The sequence below is a fragment of the Leptonychotes weddellii genome, chromosome 5, assembly GCF_054177405.1.
Source record: "Leptonychotes weddellii isolate Sample4059 chromosome 5, ASM5417740v2, whole genome shotgun sequence".
NCBI classification, from domain to species: Eukaryota; Metazoa; Chordata; class Mammalia; order Carnivora; family Phocidae; genus Leptonychotes; species Leptonychotes weddellii.
In genome coordinates, this window is record NC_138373.1 from 87,447,076 (window position 1) to 87,468,533 (window position 21,458).

A 21,458-nucleotide genomic window follows, 5' to 3' on the forward strand; every position below is an offset into this window, starting at 1 on the left:
CCTTCAGATCAGGTCATGATCTCAGGGTCCTGGGATCGAGTCCCCCATCGGGCTTCCCTGCACAGCGGGGAGTCTGCTTCTGCCTCTCCCGCCTCTCCCCCCTGCTCGTGCTCTCTCTCTTTCAAATAAATAAATTAAATCTTAAAAAAAAAAAAAAAAAAGAGGCATAACCTCAAAGGAGCTTTAGAGTGTAAAAGAGGGCAGGGGAATCAGGCTACAAGTAACAATGAGAAACAACAGGAACACAAAGCCTCTTTACCTGAGGGAGAAAAAAACTCCACTTGACAGAGCTGCTGAGAAAGCCAGGAAGCCTGAAGGGAGAGTGAGTCTTCATTTAAAGCAAGAAGGTAGAGGGAACCCTTGGAGAAGGAGTTAAGGACCCAGGAGCGTTTGCTGAGTGGGACAGAGCGGGACAGGAAGAGCCTGGGAGGCTGAGGAGGAGAGAAATGGCAGGGTCAGGGCAAGGAGACATGGAACGCCATGGCTACATGGGGGCCAGAGCTGGAGGGATCTTGTGCTTACACTTTGTGCACTGAATGGGAAAAACATGGTAGACTTGATATCAACAGCTCCTCTCAAGGGAGTGAGCAATGGGCCTAGTAGTAGCCAGAGGTCTTGTCCAACTCTACCAAGGGAATGAGGGACTCTTAATCAGTCTGCTTACAGGGCAGCCTATTCAGTGAATGAATAGATGAATAAGCGACCACACACACTGTGGTGGTAGGTGGGTAGGTGGTGAGAAGCCTAAAGAAGCAACCTTCTCCAAGGTATGCCCACATTGGAGATTATTGCTGGTTACCGCTTACCTTTTGGCCAGCACCTCTCGGATTACCACACTCTGGTATTTTGAGAGAAAGTGAAATTAGCACAGTACTTGGGATGGAATTTAAGTACATGTCTGTGAGTCACTATCTTCAACATTATGCCATCTATCTGATATTAATAATAAGCATTTGATCTGATTATTATTGTCCACATGCCCTCATTTAGATCTTGTGCCACCAACTCATTATACCAAGCTGCTACGTTGTGTTTATTAACACATCATATTGGTTTCCCCTCTTGCATCACAGTAGAAGCAGTATGGTCTATAATTTGAGTTTTAATTAAAAATTCAGCCAAAGGTTAGGAGCAACTAAGCAAAGATAAACCTCACAGTCGCACTGAATAATCTGCAAATACTCAAAATGTGTGTTGTTTCATTGTAACTAAGATTTATCAAAAATGTTTGAGATTTTCAAGCACCAGATAGAATGTGCAAAAACCAAGCCTATTCTGAAAAACTCAGTGCACAGTAGACGTTCAAAATCATTACACACAGAAAGAAATCTCTTAAGGTTTTTTTGTTATTTTAAACAGGAAAATCATTTTCCTTTGAAAGCCATGGCTGACAGTCCTACAGCTTTGTAAATTGATCCCAGGAGATAATAAAGACAGTCTCATGTAGTGATAGTAACTATGGGCACTGGAGCTGACACCCTGAGTTTTCATCCTTTTTTCCCTTTTCCTGTGTGACCTTGGTCAAGTTCCTTAACCTTTCTGTGCTACAATTTTCTCAACATGTTGTTATGAAGGTTAAATGAAGTAACACTAGAAAGCATTTATGCAAGCATCTGGCTTTTATAACATAGTAAACATCATAAAGGTGTTAGCTGTTACTATTTCTTAGTGTATGTACCTAAAAGTGGATAAAAATACATTTCCATGGCGGGGGGTCTGGGTGGCTCAGTCAGTTAAGCATCCAACTCGGTTTCAGCTCACTCAGGTCATGATCTCAGGGTCTTGAGATCGAGCCCCACATCAGGCTCCACACTCAGCGGGGGGTCTGCCTGAAGATTCTCTCTCTGCCCCTCCCCCATTCTCTCAAATAAATAAATCTTTTTTTTTTTAAAAGAATACATTTCTTTTTTTAAAATTTTTATTTTAAGATTTCTTGAACCTTCAGATTCGAACTCCTGTAAAAGAAGTAAAAGCCTCAAAGAGGTGGTTTAAAAAGGTAAAAGCAAATTTAAATTATCATTTATTTTCCCCAACATTATTTAATTCTCTCCCATGTGGAAAAGCATCACATGCAGAGCAGACTCAGAAAACTTTGATTTACATCCCTGCTCTGTCAGTTACTAATAGTATGGTTCTTAGTAGATCATTTTACCCTCTGGGCCTCGGTCTTCTTACTTATAAAATGGAGATTAAAAAATACTTTCTACCTCAGAGAGTACAGTGAGGATCCAAGAGCACACACATAGTTGCTCTGCAAATAGCCTTCCTAGAGTCGCACAGTCAACAAAGTTAAGTAACAACATCAATAATAATAACGGAGCTTTAGTACCTCACATACCAGATTATATATCCCCTCTCTGAGGACCTGTTCAAATAGAAGTTCAGGAATGAATGTACTGATAGAAAGGTAAAATGTATCAGGCCCAATTTGCTTCACGAACTTTCTATGTACCTTTTCCTCCTTACAACAGAAACAACACAGACCAGCTCCAAAGGCCAACTTTCCTTGTGGCAGGAGATCCTGGTGCTACTGGAGATCACAGATGGAAGCTACAGCTAGTTACTCTAGCTGAGCTGACTAACTCAGTGTCCCAGTTTGGATGACTGGGCCTCAGCCTCTCTCCAGAGCCCCAGTTGCTCTGTCATTCATCTGGTTTTACAGTGGGCTTTTCCTCCTTCTTCTGTAGGCTGAGTCACTCACTAGTTCTTCCCGGGTCCCTTTAAGCCCTTCCTGAAAGAGAAGCTCGGTGGCTGGAACCTTCCTCCCATTTGCTTGTTCAGATCTGGTCATCCTTCCTTTGCTCCAGCCTCCTTTGGCTGAGCTCCCACCATTACTGTGCAGGGTCTGGGGACCCTCCACTCCCTCCCCTTTTGTTTTCCAAGTCAGACAGCAACAAACGCTACACAGTCCATCCAACACCATGCTTCCTACAAGATAATCTCATCAGCCCTCTATGCCATCGCTCTGTCCACTGCTGGCCCAACTCTGCATGCCAAGTATCAAGAAATCTGCCACTTCCTGGGCTGCAAAGAGACGTAAAGTGGAACTTGAAGTGATAATTCTAGAAGCTACTTCTTGGATACCACTACTGAAGGTAAATGTATTGTACCTGCAGATAGCCGGTAACATTTATTTCTACCATGTGTGAATAAGTCAGTCCACAAACACTTACTGAACAATGACTATGTGAGGGGAACAATGCTAGACAATGGGAATACCCCAGTGACTAGGATCACCAGTCTCTGCCCTCACTAGGTACAACACTTTATGGAGAATGGAGTGGGACTGAAGAGAAATGCAGAACTATACCTTCATGGAATCTCAGCTTTGAAAGGCCTTCTGGACATTTCTTCATCTTATGCATCAGACCTATTGAGGAGTTTCTAATTTATTTAAAATAACAACGTAGAGCAAAGAAACTCTTCATAGGCATGATATTAAAATGTCTATGCTAACAAGACAGGTACGATTTTATAAGTGCTGAAAGGGTTACAAACTAAAATAACATGAAGTTAAAAGAAAATAATCAGGAAATGCTTCCTAACAGGGGTTTGTTTAACTTAGATTTAGGCGGAAGAAACTATCATAATATATTAATCTTCATGCATTTTTCTTTTTGTTCTTTTTTCTTCCATTACAATACCATTTTTCACCTACAATCATTAACTACCAAATGTCTTACACTTACTAGTAGCAATGAGTGGTTGGCTAATTTTTGAGTACCGATGATGTTTTCATCATGATCTTTTTAGTCATTGATCTCTACAGAATCACAGCATATCTCAAAAACCACTGAAGCAATGATGTTACCATGTCAGATTTTTAAATGGAAAAGTAAAGGCAAGGTGTAATAAAGAATTTTGTAAATTGTTGCAATAATGAGATTACAATGACTATAACCTGGTAAATTTAGCAATTTTATGGCTTAACAAGTGACCAGCCAGCTCAGCAATTGAAAGAAGTAAATTTCTAAAAATTTTTGCTTTTATGCCCACCTTAATGATCACAGTCTTTTTGCCTAGATGAAAATATAAAATAAAGATTCCAAAGTTAAAGAGTATATTAATTATGTTTCTAAAACAGATCTTTTATTGTAAGGAGATATCACATATTTTCATATTTCCAAACATTTAGTTACCTAAATTTAAACAACACATAATACAATTTACAGGTGATTAAGATAGCACAACATATCTGCAACATCACTTATTGTACCTAGTTTAAAACAGCATTAGAACATTGCAAAAATAAATAAATAACTGCACTCACCTCTAAAGTGTATTTAATAAGATAGTCTACAAAATGCAGCTGATGCTAAAAACTGAAATTTATTTCCCCTTAGCAAAACAGTTATTACCAAATTCTTAGGCTGCTGTGCACTCTGTATAGCAATTCTACTTAAATTTGTTTATTTGCCTGCTAGAAAGTGAAATGAGTATATGCATAGAAGGTGAATGATTCTGCACAGACTCTTACTACAAGAGGAGCTTGATACAATTTACAAATTTGCAACAATGTGATTACTGCCGAGACTGACAGGTCTGCATATTTGATGTAGGAGGTAAATTTCTTGGTATAATTCTGGCTTATTCTTTTTTGCTGCTCCTCAAAATCAGAAATAAAAGATTAGTTACAACGATTTTTTTTTCCGTGCCGAGGAAAAAAATAAATTCTTGTTAACTCAGCTGACAGTAAATTTTAGAGTTTAAAAAAAAATGATGGAAGATATCTTAAAAATAACCAAAGGCATCATTTCTTAAAGACCTTTATTCCATATCACTCCAGATACCAACTTTTAAATCAAGAAGCCACTATCTGCCATCATTGTTCAATGTGTAAATACCACCTACCCCACTTGGGCATTTGTAAAGATCACAGCTCTCAATTAGATGCTGTGCCGTTTGTTGAATGCCACATTTCCGCAAGGGGCTGCCTATGGTGGTCATCTTATAAAGTACAGTTTAGAACTTTTAAATCTAATATGCAGGGTCCCAACAGCTCAGACTATGATCACAAGGTGGGATGTGGGGAGCTCTGATAATGATCTGTAGGTCTGTAACAATACACCTGAAAAATCCCACAACTATTGCATCATACTGTTCCCAACTTTCCCAAGTTTTTAACTTGGTCTAAAATCTCAAGCTTTTTCCTTAGTAACCTGCTGAATAATGGTTTATGCTTCCCAATACATATGTATGCAAATTTCATTAAGAATAAAATCAAAGAGCTTCTCATTTTATTTACCTGAATATCTGAGCAAATAAAAGGTCATGATTTCAAGTCCTATATCCTGTTTGGCTCTAATATGCTCATTAAGAGTGTGAGCTCAAGAGCCAAAATGTTTGGGCTGGGATACCAGCTCTCTTCCACCTGTCGGATGTGTGACCTTATATTCTATACCTGTTTCCTCACTAGTAAAAGGGAGGTAATAATGCCTCCTACCACATGGGCTTGAAGATGAAAATAAGATAATACATAGATCAGGGACAGTATCTGATATATATTAAGCTCCCAATAAATGCTAGCTGTTACCACTTTATAAAAATCAGTGCATAAAACCACTCCATAGCTATTATAGAGGCAGTTTCTATTAATCCCAAGGATATATATATAGCATTGTAACCTGAACATTTTAAGAATATTGAATCTGACTGAAATATCTTTGTTGTCCTGTAGATCATATGTATGTCAGTGTAACTTATGAGTAGATAGCAACATATTCTCAGGGGAAATTATGATTGGCATTCTAAATAGGTCAACTTCTTTGACTACAACATAAGGAAAGTACCTTTAAATTACCAGTTCCACAAGCCATCAGCAAATATTTTCAGTACGAGTTATCTTTTCCAGTTCTAAAGTACAGAAGCTACAAATGTTACATATTTAGGATCAGAGCTTATAGACATCTATATTTATGATTTATATATGGTTCTCCCTTTTTATGAGAGGAATAATTTGTAATGCTCTATAAATCTTCTTGGACATGTATACTAAAGAGTATAAGACGAAGGGGCGCCTGGGTGGCTCAGTTCGTTGGGCGGCTGCCTTCGGCTCGGGTCATGATCCCGGAGTCCCGGGATTGAGTCCCGCATCAGGCTCCCTGCTCGGTGGGGAGTCTGCTCCTCCCTCTGACCCTACCCCCTCTTGTGCTCTCTCTTTCACTCTCTCTCTCTCTCAAATAAAATAAAATTAAAAAAAAAAAAGAGTATAAGACGAGTGGGAAAAAAAATCCTTAAAACCAAACCAATCCTCTGAACACCGTCCTTCTTTGTTCCCTGCTCCCGCTCATCAGACCACCTCTAACCAACCCCCAGAGCTTGTGCCCTCATTACCACCTCAGGTAAACCCTTACTCAGATCTGGACCTGAAATGTCTTTAAATACACAAAACGATGGTGTGGTGCTATGATCACTCTGCTCTGTTCAACAGCACACATATCCTATCAGATATTTCTTTTTTGTGGTAGAGAGGTCATAGAAATAAGAGTAGGACAAAATGGCTTTCAGGATTGAGACCCTTGAAATCATACTGCCCTAAAGCCATTTTATTTAATTTTTTAAAGATTTTATTTACTTATTCCAGAGAGAGAGAGCATGCATGAGCAGGGGGAAGGGGCAGAGGGAGAGGGAGAAGCAGACTCCCCACTGAGCAGGGAGCCTGATGTGGGGCTCCATCTCAGGACCCCGGGATCATGACCTGAGGCGAAGGCAGATGCTCAACCAACTGAGCCACCCAGGCGCCCCCCCCCCAAAGCCACTTTAAAACATTCCTTCTTTTCCCTTTCCCTCCCCAAACTGTCAACATACATACCCTTACATGGCATTTTTTTTTAAACTCTGGTAATTTTTCCCTTTAAGGACTTTCTATATACACCTTTCATGTTTTATCCTTCAATAAAATTAAGTACTATAACTTATAGTATGACATATAGGTCATATATGATAACTAGGTGATTCACACAGAGACACACATAACAGAAAATTAAATTCTCCTCTACTTATATTATTCTATTGAGACTCTTCAAGATATTGCCCATCCACATTTTATATCTCAAACTTTTGGCACAAACTAAGAAACATGAAACAAAAAGAATATTAAGTAAAATTCATCTAGGAATTGCCATCAGAGTATTATAAATTGTAAATGTTTTTAAAAATAATTGACTAAATACAAGATAAAATGTAGTTACATGATGATTTTACTTAAGGCAAACAAAATCAGAAAGCTGGGATCTTAAAGTTGGAAATTGTTTCAACCATGAAGCAAATTTATGCTTCATTGCTCCATTTTTTTTTATTTTACCAGCTACACAAACATACACAACTTCTGATATTACAAACCAAAGGAAGATTAATGTAAATGGCAATTTCTTAAGGTTTTAAATTTAAATAGGTGGAGTCTGAAACGTATCCCTACGCTTTTTAAAAAGTTCATGATACACCACTTCGCTTTTACAGAAGACCCACCCTAGTACCTGTTTTCTTTCACTGAAAGAAATCTGAAGATTTTCACTTTTATAAAAAAAAAAAAAGGCAGGGGCGCCTGGGTGGCTCAGTTGGTTAGGCGACTGCCTTCAGCTCAGGTCATGATCCTGGAGTCCCGCATCAGGCTCCCTGCTCGGCAGGGAGTCTGCTTCTCCCTCTGACCCTCCCCCCTCTCATGTGCTCTCTCTCTCTCTCATTCTCTCTCTCAAATAAATAGATGAAATCTTAAAAAAAAAAAAAAAAGGCAAAAAGCGAAAATGGTGTTCAGCATTTGTTTTGCCGCAGAGCCCTGATGGAGGCAGCGAGCACCCCAAACAGCGAGTGGCGCCCCCAAGCTCCTTCCCCTGGAACCACACTCAGTGTCTCAGCATCAAGCCCCCAGAGTTTTGAACTGTGTCTGTGAGCACCCGTGCTTTATTTCGATTTAGTCTGTGCATTTGTTAGCAAGAGATGTCCCAAGGTATCAGAAAAGCCTAAGACAGGTTATATCTTAGGTCTAGGAATGCATAAACACTTTCCATATAAATTAATGGTTATCACTTATTTGCTTTATACCATTTTGGCCTATGAAAGGTTTTATAGGAACACTACTTTGGGATAGCAGGGGAAACGTGTATTAGGATAGCTAGTGCGGGAAAACCCTGGTACCTGGTGTGAATTCTCTGTTTTGATTTACTTCTGAGAGATCTTTTGGAAATGCTTCAAACACAAACAGTAGAAAACCAGTTGATGGTAGAAATCCAGTTATTAGACAACCAGATATTAGGTACCCTCTGTGACTTAATGCCATTCCAAGTGTCTCCAGGTTTTTTTGTTATATTCATTCACATTTAAACTGTCCTACATAGCAATTTTAATCAGCCACAAGTAAACTCTCCATCTACATACTACATGTCATCTCTGTCAGTAAAAGAACCATTGTGATATATTGAACGGTGGCATACCCCAACTATGTCTATGCCCTAACTACCAGAACCAGTGAATATGTGAACTTGCAAGGCGAAAGGACTTTGCAGGTGTGATAAAGAATCTTGAAATAGGGAGAACAGACAGGATTATCAAGGTGGGTCCAATATAACTGTAATTACAAGAGGGAGGCAGGAGGGTCAGAGTGAGAGATGTGATAATGGAGTGTGTGTTGGGGGGGGGATTGAAAGATGCTATCCTGCTGGCTTTGAAGATGAAGAACTGAGTCGCGAGCCAAGGAATGAAGGAGGCCTCTAGAAACTAGAAAAGGCAAAGAAAGTCTCCCTTAGAGTCTCCAGATAGAATATACCCCTGCCAATACCTTGATTTTTGACTTTTGACCTCCAAAACTGTAAGATAAATTTTGGTAAATGGAAAACTAATACAATCATGAAAACACAGACACCTATAATCCTGCTACTGATAATCAGGGTTTTTTCTGAGAGCACACAATGAGTTGTAGAATATCTTTGACCGGTTTCTGAATCTGTTACCCAGTGCCATTTCACCCAGACTGGTGAATCATTTCACTCTGCCCCCTCCCCCCCGACCCCTGACATGAATAATTGAGCTAAGTAAAGTCCTGGTCTGGCATTTACTGTGTGACCTCAGGTAAATCACATACTGTCTCTGGGTCTCCATGACATCCTTTATAAATGCTTGGACTAAATACTCAGAAATAGCCTGAAGCATCATAAAAGGGAGGTACAGTGTATTTTGGTAATTCTGTTGAGGAAGTAATCACCACTGGCTGGAACAAGTGATAAGTACTACCCATTAGAGCTCCTCCACAAAGATAACACTGGGGGTTTTGGAGGTTTGTTTGGATTTTAGCAATACATGATTCCAAATGTAGCAAGGTTTGGTGCAGGATTAGCCTGAGGCACATTGCAGGCACACAACAGCACAGATTTCTGGAGGCTAATGGATGAGGAAGGGTGGGGGCAAAAAGCACTGGGGACATTATGGAGCGTCTGGAACACCAAGGCAGTGCAGAGCCCCTGACAGTTTCTGAAAGACTCTTACGATCTCTGCAAACTATATTCCATGAGTCCACTAGCATGTGAATTGTACCTCACAGTGGCCCCTGGCAAGCTGTGTCATTCCTCTCCTAATCCCCATTGCCCAGGCACAATGCCAGCATTAAATATTGTTCATAGCATATGTGTTAAGTGACTGAGTGAATAACCCCAACTAGCCTTTCTCATCTTAAGTCTTCCCTTAGGGCTATGTCTTGCTGGGGCCATTCACCCTCATATCATATGAGAATGGTGCCTCTTGGACTTTGGAAAACAGCAGCTCTAGCTTCTTTCAAGCTCTGTCTCAGAGAGGTGGACTACTGGAGTTTTCTAGCAAGAGATAATAAGAGTCTGAAGTAGTGATAGCATTGGGAATGGAAAGGAGATTTATTCTAGGGTGGTTTGGGAGATACACTCTAATACTCTTGATTAGTCAAAGTAAAATCTTTTTTTTTTAAGATTTTATTTATTTATTTGAGAGAGAGAGAGAGCATGCAGCAGAGGGAAAGGGAGAAGCAGAGGGAGAGAGAGAGAAGCAGGCTCCCCGCTGAGCAGGGAGCCTGACATGGGGCTGGACCCCAGGACCCTGAGATCATGACCTGAGCCGAAGGCAGACGCTTAACCAATTGAGCCACTCAGGCGCCCCTCAAAGTAAAATCTTACTTTATTTCTTTCTTATTTTCTTTAGAGCGGTTCCATAATAATCTGTTATATAAAATCAGAACTCTTACGTATCTCCTGTTAAGCACAAGTTACTATTACTGTAAACCTCACTCTTCTGTCAAAATTTATATTGACCCCATTTTTCTATTTTAGGATCTAGTACTTTAATCAAAATCAAACCAGCTATAGCAGTATTTTAAAGAACCAGAGAAAGAAAACAATAAAGTCTGAAATTGACTATTTTTTACAAGCGTACCAAATACTCAGACTTATAAGCATTTTTCTTGAGTCCTAGAAACATTGTGTCATAGAAACATTTGCCAAAATTGCACTGACCACCTTTATTTCTGTAATTCGCTTCCCAAACATAGTTTAAATGATGAAGAGAACTAATGCAAAGCCAAAGTCATTTTGATTATAAAGCAAGCATCTGATTCAAATGGAGTAGTTTGAAGTTATGCCCCTTCTATTAATATCCAAGATTCCATTGCATTTCTTTTCTACAAGATTAAATTAAAAAAAAAAAAAAACCCTGACACTATGATCTTTTTGGAATTAGATAGCATATACATAAATTAATAAGTAAAATTCTTCCTATTTTAAACATATCAGATGATTAGTACTTACAGAATCAGACCAAAAAGTTATTAAGGAACATGGTACAAATTTTGTTTGATACCTAACATATAAGTATAGGTAGCTAGCTAAAAAAAACAAAAAACAAAAAACAAAAAAAACCCACCTCACTGGATTTATATTTTATATTTAAGTGTATCACCTTGGGTATTAGACATGCTGCTAGCTACATCTTAATGAGCACCTGAGCTGTCATTTTTAATAACAGAATGACAATTATTATCTGTAAGTTATATTCCCTGAAAATCAATACTTAAATTAATATAGGTAAGAATAGAAACTTACTATTCCACTTACAAAAAAATATTATTATTTTATAATACATGGCATAATATTATAGAAAACAAAAGCGACATATATTTACAATAAAAGATCAACATATGCCCAAATGCATAGACCATTTTAATATGCAGCAGAACTTTATACAGAATTTTAATAATGAATCTCAGTTGTTCATTGTAAAAAAAAAAAATCATTTGGTCTATATGAGAAAATACACATATTGAAGATAAAATATAATAAAACAAATGAGCCAAATACTTGGGCCATTCTAATCTTAGTTTTTTCTCAATTCAAAGCAGACATGAAAGATGAATACCAAACAAACAAATTATCTAATTCATCTAAGTACTATGCCATCAGAATGTAATATAAGCAATCATCTCATAGCCCACGTAATTCATTGGTTATGGCATACTAGAAATTCTACTTTATTTTCAAATACTAAAAATTAAAAATATATACCTCTTCCACAAAGCTGTCTTTCTTCTCTAGCATTTCTCGTAAAGTCTGAAGAATTTTAATGCACAGCTTTTCTTCTTTCTCCATTAGTTTCTTTGTATGATTAATCAACCTTAAAGCAGAATATTAAGTCTTAAATACAACAGTGCTTTCTCTTCAATCTGTATACTAACATCATATACTAGAGGGGAAAGAGTCACATTATTATTTGAGAATATGAAGTAAACATGATACCTATTTTCAAAACTTTTAAAATTACACTTCAGCTCACAGACTTTGTATTATAAAACATCCTTTGCTTTACAGGCAGTATATCTCAGTGCTTTTAAATTTATTCAAGTAGCATACTTTTAGTGGAACACAATACTCTAAAAGACAATGAGACACTGATTATCTTTAATCCCATCATATGAACTAAACCAACTTTACTAGTAGAGAAACGGGAATATTTGCAGCAAATTACATTTTATTATATTATGTTATACTATATTATTTTCTATAGACTATCTTACCTTAATTACATAGGTTCAGTAGCAGTATACAACACTGCAACCTTAGCATAATGGGCTGTTTTCCAGTTTCTGTTAATAATAATAATAATGCGCTATTTTTCACTACTAGGGCTTGGTAGAAACAGGCAGTTTTGTGATCAGAAGCAAAAAACCACAACAACAAAGTAACACCAGGACAGTCTATCCATGTACTATTTTTACTATAATGTGGGCAAAAAATTCTAATTTTATAGTGGTAACCTTTGCACTGGTATTCTGTCAGAAGAAAAGTTTGAGGATCATAGTTATATACCATCCTCAAGAACTCAAAATCAAGTAAAATGTTTATAATCAGAATGCATAGCTTATCCTATATAACTCTGAAAAAGCTAGTTCTCACAATGACCCTGTGAGACATGTCTTCCTAGAAAAACAGAATGATGTCGAACATAATGGAATGGCCCCATTTCAGTGACATAACAGGAGTACCATGGGACATAACCCTCGGGAAAAGTGAGCTTTCACTAGAAGATGACTAGTCAGAGCTTATCAGGTGTCAAGGTGAAGTACTAGGACTACCCATGGATTCTCTCAATTCATCTTCCCAGCAAGCCAATGCCACAGGTTCTATTACCTGGCTCCTGAGAAAACAGAGGTCCAGAGAGATAAAGCAACTTGCCTGTAGTGACACAATCATTGAGTGGTGGGATCTGGAAATAGACCCATGTCCATCTGACCACAGAGCCAAGTTTGTGAAGCACCATTCTGTGGTGACATGACCCATTTACTAATCTCTTGAGTCTCAGAGTTACTGTGAAGAGAGTCCCCACTCAGCCACCTCTTATGTGATATGGTAAGTGTTTCAACACAGGTAATGGCAAATGCCATAAACTGGACAAAGAAACTACTACATTCTTTGGGGAAGTTTCCTAGCGCTGATAAAAGGTTCCAGTGAAGAGATAACTTTTAACGATGAAGATTTCACCCGGCAGGAAAAGGTGGAGAGAGAAGGCGTCCTTTCAAAGGGAACAATATGAACAAAGGGCAGAGGCAGAAAGCTGACCTTCCTGTCCAGGAAATGATAAATACTCCATCTCCAGCTGACACGTGAAGACATAAAAGAAGAGAGGATAAGAGATGCAATCTGAAAAGAAGGAACGGGCAGTATTACGCTAAAGAGTCTGGAATGTACGCTATAGAAAATAGGGGACCTCTGTTTTAAAGGACCTGAATGACCCTGCCTACGTGTGAAAGATGACATGGAAGAGTAAGAACAAGGCAAGGGATGCACAGGGCATGTGATGGGGTAATCTACAAGAAGCAATATAGAAATAAAACAGCCAGGACTTGGTAAGTAATGACAAATCAGAAATGGAAGAAGAAGAGGAAGGGCAGATGACAGACACCTGAAATTTATGGACAGGGTGAGTGAATGGACAGGGATACTTTTAAATGATACCCATGCCATGCTGAAGGAGTAGCACACAGTGAAGGAAGGAACAGTGATTTCCTTTCAGACATGTGATCAGGTTCAGCAGGCAGAATAATTGTTCTCAAGTTCTCCTTGCAAGGTAAACACCTGCCTTCCTGAAACTTCTGCTGTTTTGTCCTTTCTTTTGCATGGTAGTCCTTGAATGCATGAACATAGTTTTGGTGGGCATCGTAAATTTCCTTTGATTTTTTTTTTTTTCTCTCAGGCTATTTTAATTTTCTTTAACTTTTCTTTAGATAAATATTTCATTCACCAACCATTTGAAAACATCAAGCATAAGGGTGAATACCATTTGCTAGGAATTTATACAAGGTATTCATCTGTTACATAATGTCTGGTTGAGTAAAATCTGTGGCCTTCTACATCAAAAACTAATGATGTAATGTATGGTGATTAACATAACATAATAAAATTAAATTAAAAATAAAAATAAAAAAATAAAAATAAAATCTGTGGCCTTCTAATATTGCTTTCTATGATCTAAGGAAAAAATAAGTTTCATGAAAAAATGCACCATATAAGTACATGTGTGTAGTGTATTAAACTAACACAAAAGTTATATATGAGATGCACTCTGATATTTTATATTTTTTAATTCATTTTTTATGGTTGCCTCTGCTCCCTAAATTAACTTTTAAACCCATTAATGAATCACATCCCACAGTTTGATAAACTATGAGATTATCCTTCATAAGGGAGGAGTTAAGTGTTAATTTGAATAGATTGTAACCAGACGTCTTAAAGGTTAACACCCACATTGACTTATTCTCTCTTTATTCTCTTCTGTCTCAATTTATGTGACAAAGTAGATATGGGAATTTGGGATCTTTCCTGGGATCTACCCCTCACATTCACCAGCAGACCCATCTGAGTCAACAAGTTCCAAGAATTAAATTCATTTGAGGAAGTCGGAGGCCCCACGAAGGCCTTGGACCTAAGCTCTCTTCTCCAGCTAAGCTTTACCAGACAGCTCTGCACAGTAATACAGGGCCCCTTGCATACCTATTAATAAAGTTGGATTCTAACTTTATTAGACATCCCTGCAAATGAAACCCTTGGTTCTTCACAGAGTTAGGGAAGGAGTAGGAAAAGCACTAGAGCAGAAAACAGACATTCTTGAGTCACTGGCCATACTACAATCATAATAGCACAAAAATCTCTTCTCTAACCACAAAAGTATGTGACATCTTTTTTTTCCATCTGAGTGTAGTATCTGTAATATGTTCCTACTATTATATTTCTTTGTTTCTCTCCTTTTCGGTACCTGGTGTTGCAACAGATTTGCTTTTAGCACATGTTCAGCTCAGGCCAATATTTTCTTGGCATTGTGAGTCACTCTATGTCATCTTTACATAGACCTACATCTTTAAGTTCTCGACCGGTGAAATCCAACATAACTTTTTCTGCAATAATTGAGACATTCTCTATCTGTGCTATCAAATTTGTTGGCCACTAGCCACATATGGCTATTAAGCACTTAAAATGTGGCAAATGTGATAGGAACTGAATATTTTCTTTATATATTTTTATTAATTTAAATTTTAACTTAAAAAGCTATGTGTAGCTAGTAACTACCATACTGACAGCCTAATTCTTGACATTGAAGCAGCAAACTTTTTTTCTAAAGAGCCAAAGAATAAACATTTTGGGCTTTGTGGGCCACAAAATCTCTGTGGAGATGACAATACTATAGATGACAATACTATAATAGCCATAGACAACATGTGAATCAAAGCGTGTAGCTGTGTTTCAATAAAACTTTATTCGCAAAAATCATCAAAAGGACCAATTTACCCCGAAGGCCAGCGTTCGCCAGCCCCTGTCCTAGACTATCAAGTCTCTGGGACATATCTATAGTATCATATTAATTTCCTGGACTTACAATTCTCGATTACTACCCGCTTTTTAATTCACATTCTATGCACTGATATACATTCACAGGAGGTAAAGGATATTTCTCAAAGGCTACTAGTGAATACCTCTACTTAATTTTTTTTTTTCTAATGGCTTCCATGGTTATCAGTTTTGCAGATACACTGGATCTCTTCACTTAAAAATTCTAATCAGAAGACTGGCAAGTGTCCAGACGAACACATTCTTCCTAGTCCCTATAGGACATAGTGGGTCTAGAGCCAAGAATCCATGATTCTGGCTATAATACAGAAACCCTGCCTATTCTTCAAAATGATTCCTGCAGTCAGTTCTTCTCATCCCATATCTTGTTTTCTCTCCACAAATCCCAGCTTTAATTGGTAAAAGGAAGGAACACACTTCTTGTGTCCCCCAGTCCTTCCATTTTTACCTCAAGTGCATCACAGTCAATGGAGGGGGTTTTAGCAATATCCTCAACCATGTAGGAATTAGCTGTGATAGATATGGTCAAGGGGTTAGCAAGTACCTCTGACTGGCCATCTTGAATGAATCACTCAATGAGTGCCCTCACATTAAGACATGGCTCTTTTTTTCTGGAGCTAGTTACACTTTCTCTCGCAACTTGCAGATCTTCTGAGGGAAATAAGTAGATGAGAGGCTGCAGATGAGGATGATCAAGGCGGCAGAGGCTGTGTGGAGACGTCATAGCTCTTCATCTAAAGCATGCCTCAGCCTTCCCACCACTAAAATGAAGCTGAGTCCTCAATCTCACAGAGTGTTGGTGCAGATAGATTCAAAAGGTAAGCACATGGAGGACAATAACACACACAGCAAGACCTCAGTAAATGCTAGTTTCCCCTTCTTTCCATTATGTTAATGAAAATAAGTGACTTTAAACAAGAATCTTTTTGAAGGTTACACCACATACTGTGTGTGGGATTAGAGAGGAATAGAGAGGAATGAGAACTTATTTCATGTGCTATTTCGTGCCCAATAATGACGTTTTATTTTCAGTAAACTTTAGTAAAATATAACTTGACCTTCACCAAAATAAAATTTCAATTGACTCAAATTAATGATTTTGAAAGTGTATTTTAACATGGATTTTAGATCTTTCACATATTCTGTGGACTGTCATGTACCAGCAGAGTAAAAAGCAGAAATGTATTAGAGGCCATCTCGGCTTGGTAACACTAGCAGAATCTCAGATTGTACCCACTTACTTGGACATGAAAGCACCACATCTTATTCTTGCATCACTCCCCTCGGGGAACAGTAGTTCTGGACTGTACAACACATCAACCAACACTGAGAATTCAGCCTGCATCATCGGGCTGAACTGTTGTTCCAACGAGGCCACTACATCCTAAGGAATAAAGCACAAGGGAACCCACATGAAGACCTAAGTCAGATTTCATCATTTGAAGATATGACAAGTCTAAGAATACTAACCAGAAATAAGACGTGGGAATTTCAGAGATGTACCCTACCTTCCTGTGGCATCAAAGGTCTGTGCTTAAAGTATAGTCTGGTTGTCTGTATGAATATTGCTTTGGTCACCTTTTTCATTTATAAGATAAGAGAGGGGTGGGTAGGTATATGATTTCTAAGGATATTTATACAAGGTGAAAAGTGAGTAAAGCCACTGTTACAAGCCCTGCAGTATCTAGGATTTTAATGGAGACACGATAGGTATTCAGCAAATCAGAATAAATTGGGGTATGCTTGAGGAACAGCTTAAAGATTCCATATGTATTTCTGGTCATCTGGAACTAACCGTATCTTCCACTGGAGAAATTCCTCGATATATTCTTTGAAGGAGTATTAGCACTTCACAAGGGTTCGATGACATTTAATACTATTTCAAATTACATCTTTTTGATAGACATTATTGGTCACCTACCCAACAGCCTTTCTCCATCCTTCTCCTTACTAATAGGATCCCCATGTTGTTTCTCAATTAGGCAACAACATCCTCAGGGTATAAGCCCCCTCAGGTTGGGGTCACGGTTGATTACTTTAAGCCAGTCATGGTCATTCCAGTTCCCCTGCCAGTGATTAGTCTAGACATGATTATGTGACACCGTCCTAGCTAATAGGACATTGGTTGACGTTAGCTGAGCAGGCAGTGGTGTGTGTTAGGGGAGGCAGGGGTGGGCTCTTTTGAAACTACCTATGGCTCTCAAGACAGCTTAAGCATGTGAACCCAAAATGGGAGGCAGCCCCCATATGACTTTTGGAGACCAGCCTTAGGCTGAAAGCCAATAGACCAACAGTGTTAGGGCCCTGCTCTCTTGAGCTACTAAATTAACCAATTTGAGAAGAGCCCCAACTCCAGATTCCTTGCTATGTGAAATGACATGTCTTTAATTGTTTAAGCCACTTTTCATTAAAATTGTGTTAATTATAGCTGAAGCATTCTCACTGACATGTTTCTAAAATGGTCTGTGGGCAATGACAATTTACTGAACATTCTTTAATGACTGAAGCATTCCCTTTTTGTTTTTAAAATAACTATGTTAAAAGAACAAAAAAAATCTTCTCACCTAAAGCAATATTTTATTCACCCATACCTATGACATATTTTGTTCAGCAGAAAACTGATTGCCAATCGCTTATTGTTACTTTCAGCTACAGCAACACAGATGGGGTACCACCACCTCTCTTGATTTCTTATGGCTAGATTTCAGAGTTAACTCCTGTTTAACCCTTTCTTCCCTTTTCAGCAAAAGTGATGATTTCTACTTCAACTATTCTAATAAGCTGAGAAATTTCTGATGACAGTTAAAAGAGACTATCAGGAAGGCAATAATGCAAATTGGAAACTAGATACTCTATAATGTGGGAAGAGAATATGCTTATCAAATTTATGACCATATTTAATAAAATGTATCTATTTTTTCAGATTACCTATCTTCATTTCATTTACTAAGCAAATTATGTTCAGGCTCCTATGATGTGAATTCTGTCTTCAGCTTTTATTTTGATCACAGGCCAATTATGTAATCTCTAACTTGTTATTTCCCCATGTGAAAAGTCAGGATAATGATACTCACACTCACATGGATTTGCTGTGAGGATTAAAGGTAAGTACACAGGACAGCCTCTAACACATACTGGCCACTTATTATTCCTCAATAACTGTTTGTAATCATTACTGTTGAGTCACAGTTAGTTGCAATCATCACCCTATTAACAAATCCAGTGGTTACTTTGCTGCCTTCATCTTACCCAACCACTGCTAAGCATTTTACACACTTGTTTCTATTCTGTCAAACCCTTCCTGCTCTGCTCTTGGTTTTCGTAACATCATACTTTCTCTATTTCCCACCTATGTCCTGACCATTCCTTCGCCAACTCCCAGTAGCTCCTTGTCCTTTCTTGTGAGAAATCTCATTCAAGTCCATGGTTTTAATATTATATATATACTGGAACATTCCACATTTATATTTCCTGCATGGACATCTTTCCAAACCACTCTGGACTCATATATCCAACTGCCTGTTTGACATACCCACATGGATATCTAAATAGACATCTCAAACTTAAAATCTCACACACAGAATTCCTAATTACAATTCTCCATTCTTCCCTATCTTAGCAAATGATTCAATCATATCATATCCTCTATTCTCCTTTCCAACCCCCCACAACTCATCCACCCATCTACCAAGTCCTGTTGGCCCTACAACCAAATATATACAAAATTCATCTCCTCTTCACTACAATTGCTACCCCCGTAAGCCAAGCTGCCATCATCTTTTGCCTGAATTAATGCAAAAGAGTCACTGCTTCTATGTCTGGACCCTATAATCCACTCATCACTCAAAATCCAGTGACCTTTTAAAAAGCAAACCAAGTCATGATTATCCTCTACTGAAAATCTCCAATGAGTTGCCATCTCACTTAGAATAAAATCCAAATGCCTTACCATGCAAGTCTCTACATGATCTGGCTCCTACTTTCATAATCCTCTCCTCCTTTGCTCACTATACTCTTACCCCAATGGGCTTCTCTTGGCTCCTCAAACCCACCAGCTTCATTCCTGCCTAAGTACCTTTGCATTTACTATTCCCTCCTAATAAAAATCTCTGTCCTCAAATCTTTGAATAGATTATTCCTCTCCCTTATTCAGGTCTCAACTCAAATGTCACCTCAACAGAGGTGTCTACTATAAGATCATTCTCCCAGTATGTCTTCACCATGTCGTTACCGTGCTTTATTTTATTCATAGTAGTTTTAATTACCTAACATTATATCATTCATCTAATGGGTGAGAATGTATGTTCCATGAGAGCATAGGGCTCACAGCTCTATCTCTAGCACACAGTAGCTGGCATTGAGTTTTTTACTAAAGATGTATTTATTTAATGAGTGAAACAACGCATGTCCTCTCTATACGCTGGCTAACACTTCTATCCATCTCTCCTCTGAAATGTTCTACTCTTTTTGCTCTCATAAACCTGACTCCTCTTCTTTGTGACCCTACCATTTGTATCTCTTATTAAGCCATTCTGCCATTCCTGGCCTCTTACAAGATGTTCTTTGTTTTTCCTATCACTATATTCTCCCTTTTAGCAACACCATCCACTGTCCTTGCTCCAAATAATATCTCCAAATATAGACTTAACTTCCAATACATTTAATAGCCTGTTAATGTGATTCAGCATATTAGCAATGACCATGGACAACCTCCTTCTACTGTAGTCTCTCCTTCTCTCCTACAATAAAACATCTTAATAATAGCACCTAGTCTCCAATCATCAGTGCCTCTTAAACGCCTCTCTCTCCCTCTCTCCACCCAAGGCAGGTCTGTTGACCCTGCCTTCATTATTGATATAAGCCCTGTTTCTTCAATTCATTCATACTGCCACCTGGCTGAGATATTTAGTGATTCTTTTCTTTCTTTCTTTTCTTTCTTTTTTTTTAGAGAGAAAAGGTGGGGAGGGGCAGAGGGAGAGAGAATCTTAAGCAGGCTCCGCACCCAGCACAGTGCTCAATCTCAAAACCCTGAGATCATGACCTGAGTGGAAATCAGGGGTCAGATGCTTAACTGACTGAGCCACCGATGTACCCCAGATATTTAGTGATTCTTAACTAGTCTGTTCTCTTCTAGTCTCTTCCTGATAACTCTTTCCTGCAAACCAATAACTGTTTAATAACTTATAATGACATTTTCACCCAAATTTTCAATGACTTATAACCTTCAAGTTTTTCATACTGAGTCTAACTTGTCTTTTTAATCACACATAACACTCAGCTATTAAAATTCTGAACCTCCACCAATTATTCTACATGTAACCTCTTGCAATATTTATTCCAGTTCATGTTTTAACTATTCTCCAAGCCAAACAATTTCCTCAAACCATACCCTAATTCACTACATGAAATTGTCTACAATTATGTGGGTGGGAAGATTTCTGTTATGGGTTGAATTGTGTCTCCCTAACAAAACTCATATGTTGAAGTACTTCAGAATGTGACTATATGTGTAGATAGGGCCTTTAAAGACATAATTAAGGTAAAATGAATTCATATGGGCAGCTCTCATCCAATATGACTGGTGTCCTTATAAGAAGAGGCAATAAGGATACAGACACATATGTGTACAGAGGAAGGACCATATGAGGACACAGTGACAAGGTAGCCACCTGCAAGCCAAGGAGAGGGATCTTGGGCTTCTATCTCCAGAACTGTGATAAAATAATTGGCTGTTGGTTAAACCATGTAGTCTATGGTATTTTGTGACGGCAGCCTGAGCAAACAAATACAATGTCTCTCTTTACTTGATGTCCCAGAATCCAGGCCAAACACAGGATTGGGATACTATGCAAATAATGGTGCTTACACCATTTTCACCAAAAGAGTATAAGAGAATACTGAGAGACAAACTGAAGCAAGGTTATGAATATTTAATTTATTACATGAGAATTTATGGTAACTTATTTTTCCAAGTATTTTTTTAAATTTTTTATTGTTATGTTAATCCCCATACATTACATCATTAGTTTTAGATGTAGTGTTCCATGATTCATTGTTTGTGCATAACACCCAGTGCTCCATGCAGAACGTGCCCTCCTCAATACCCATCAC

At 38.3% G+C, this 21,458-nt stretch overlaps 1 protein-coding gene across 1 annotated transcript in view; it reads right to left on the minus strand.

The window, feature by feature from the left end:
* Nucleotides 1-21,458, minus strand: part of ITPR2 (inositol 1,4,5-trisphosphate receptor type 2) — an 838,078-nt gene that overhangs the window by 204,431 nt on the left and 612,189 nt on the right. Inside the window, exons 36-38 of the mRNA XM_081818942.1 lie at nt 19,069-19,205; nt 16,589-16,731; nt 11,514-11,622 (exon numbers count right to left, since the gene is read on the minus strand). Of these exons, the coding sequence (XP_081675068.1) occupies nt 11,514-11,622; nt 16,589-16,731; nt 19,069-19,205 (389 nt within the window). The remainder of the gene's footprint in view (nt 1-11,513; nt 11,623-16,588; nt 16,732-19,068; nt 19,206-21,458) is intronic.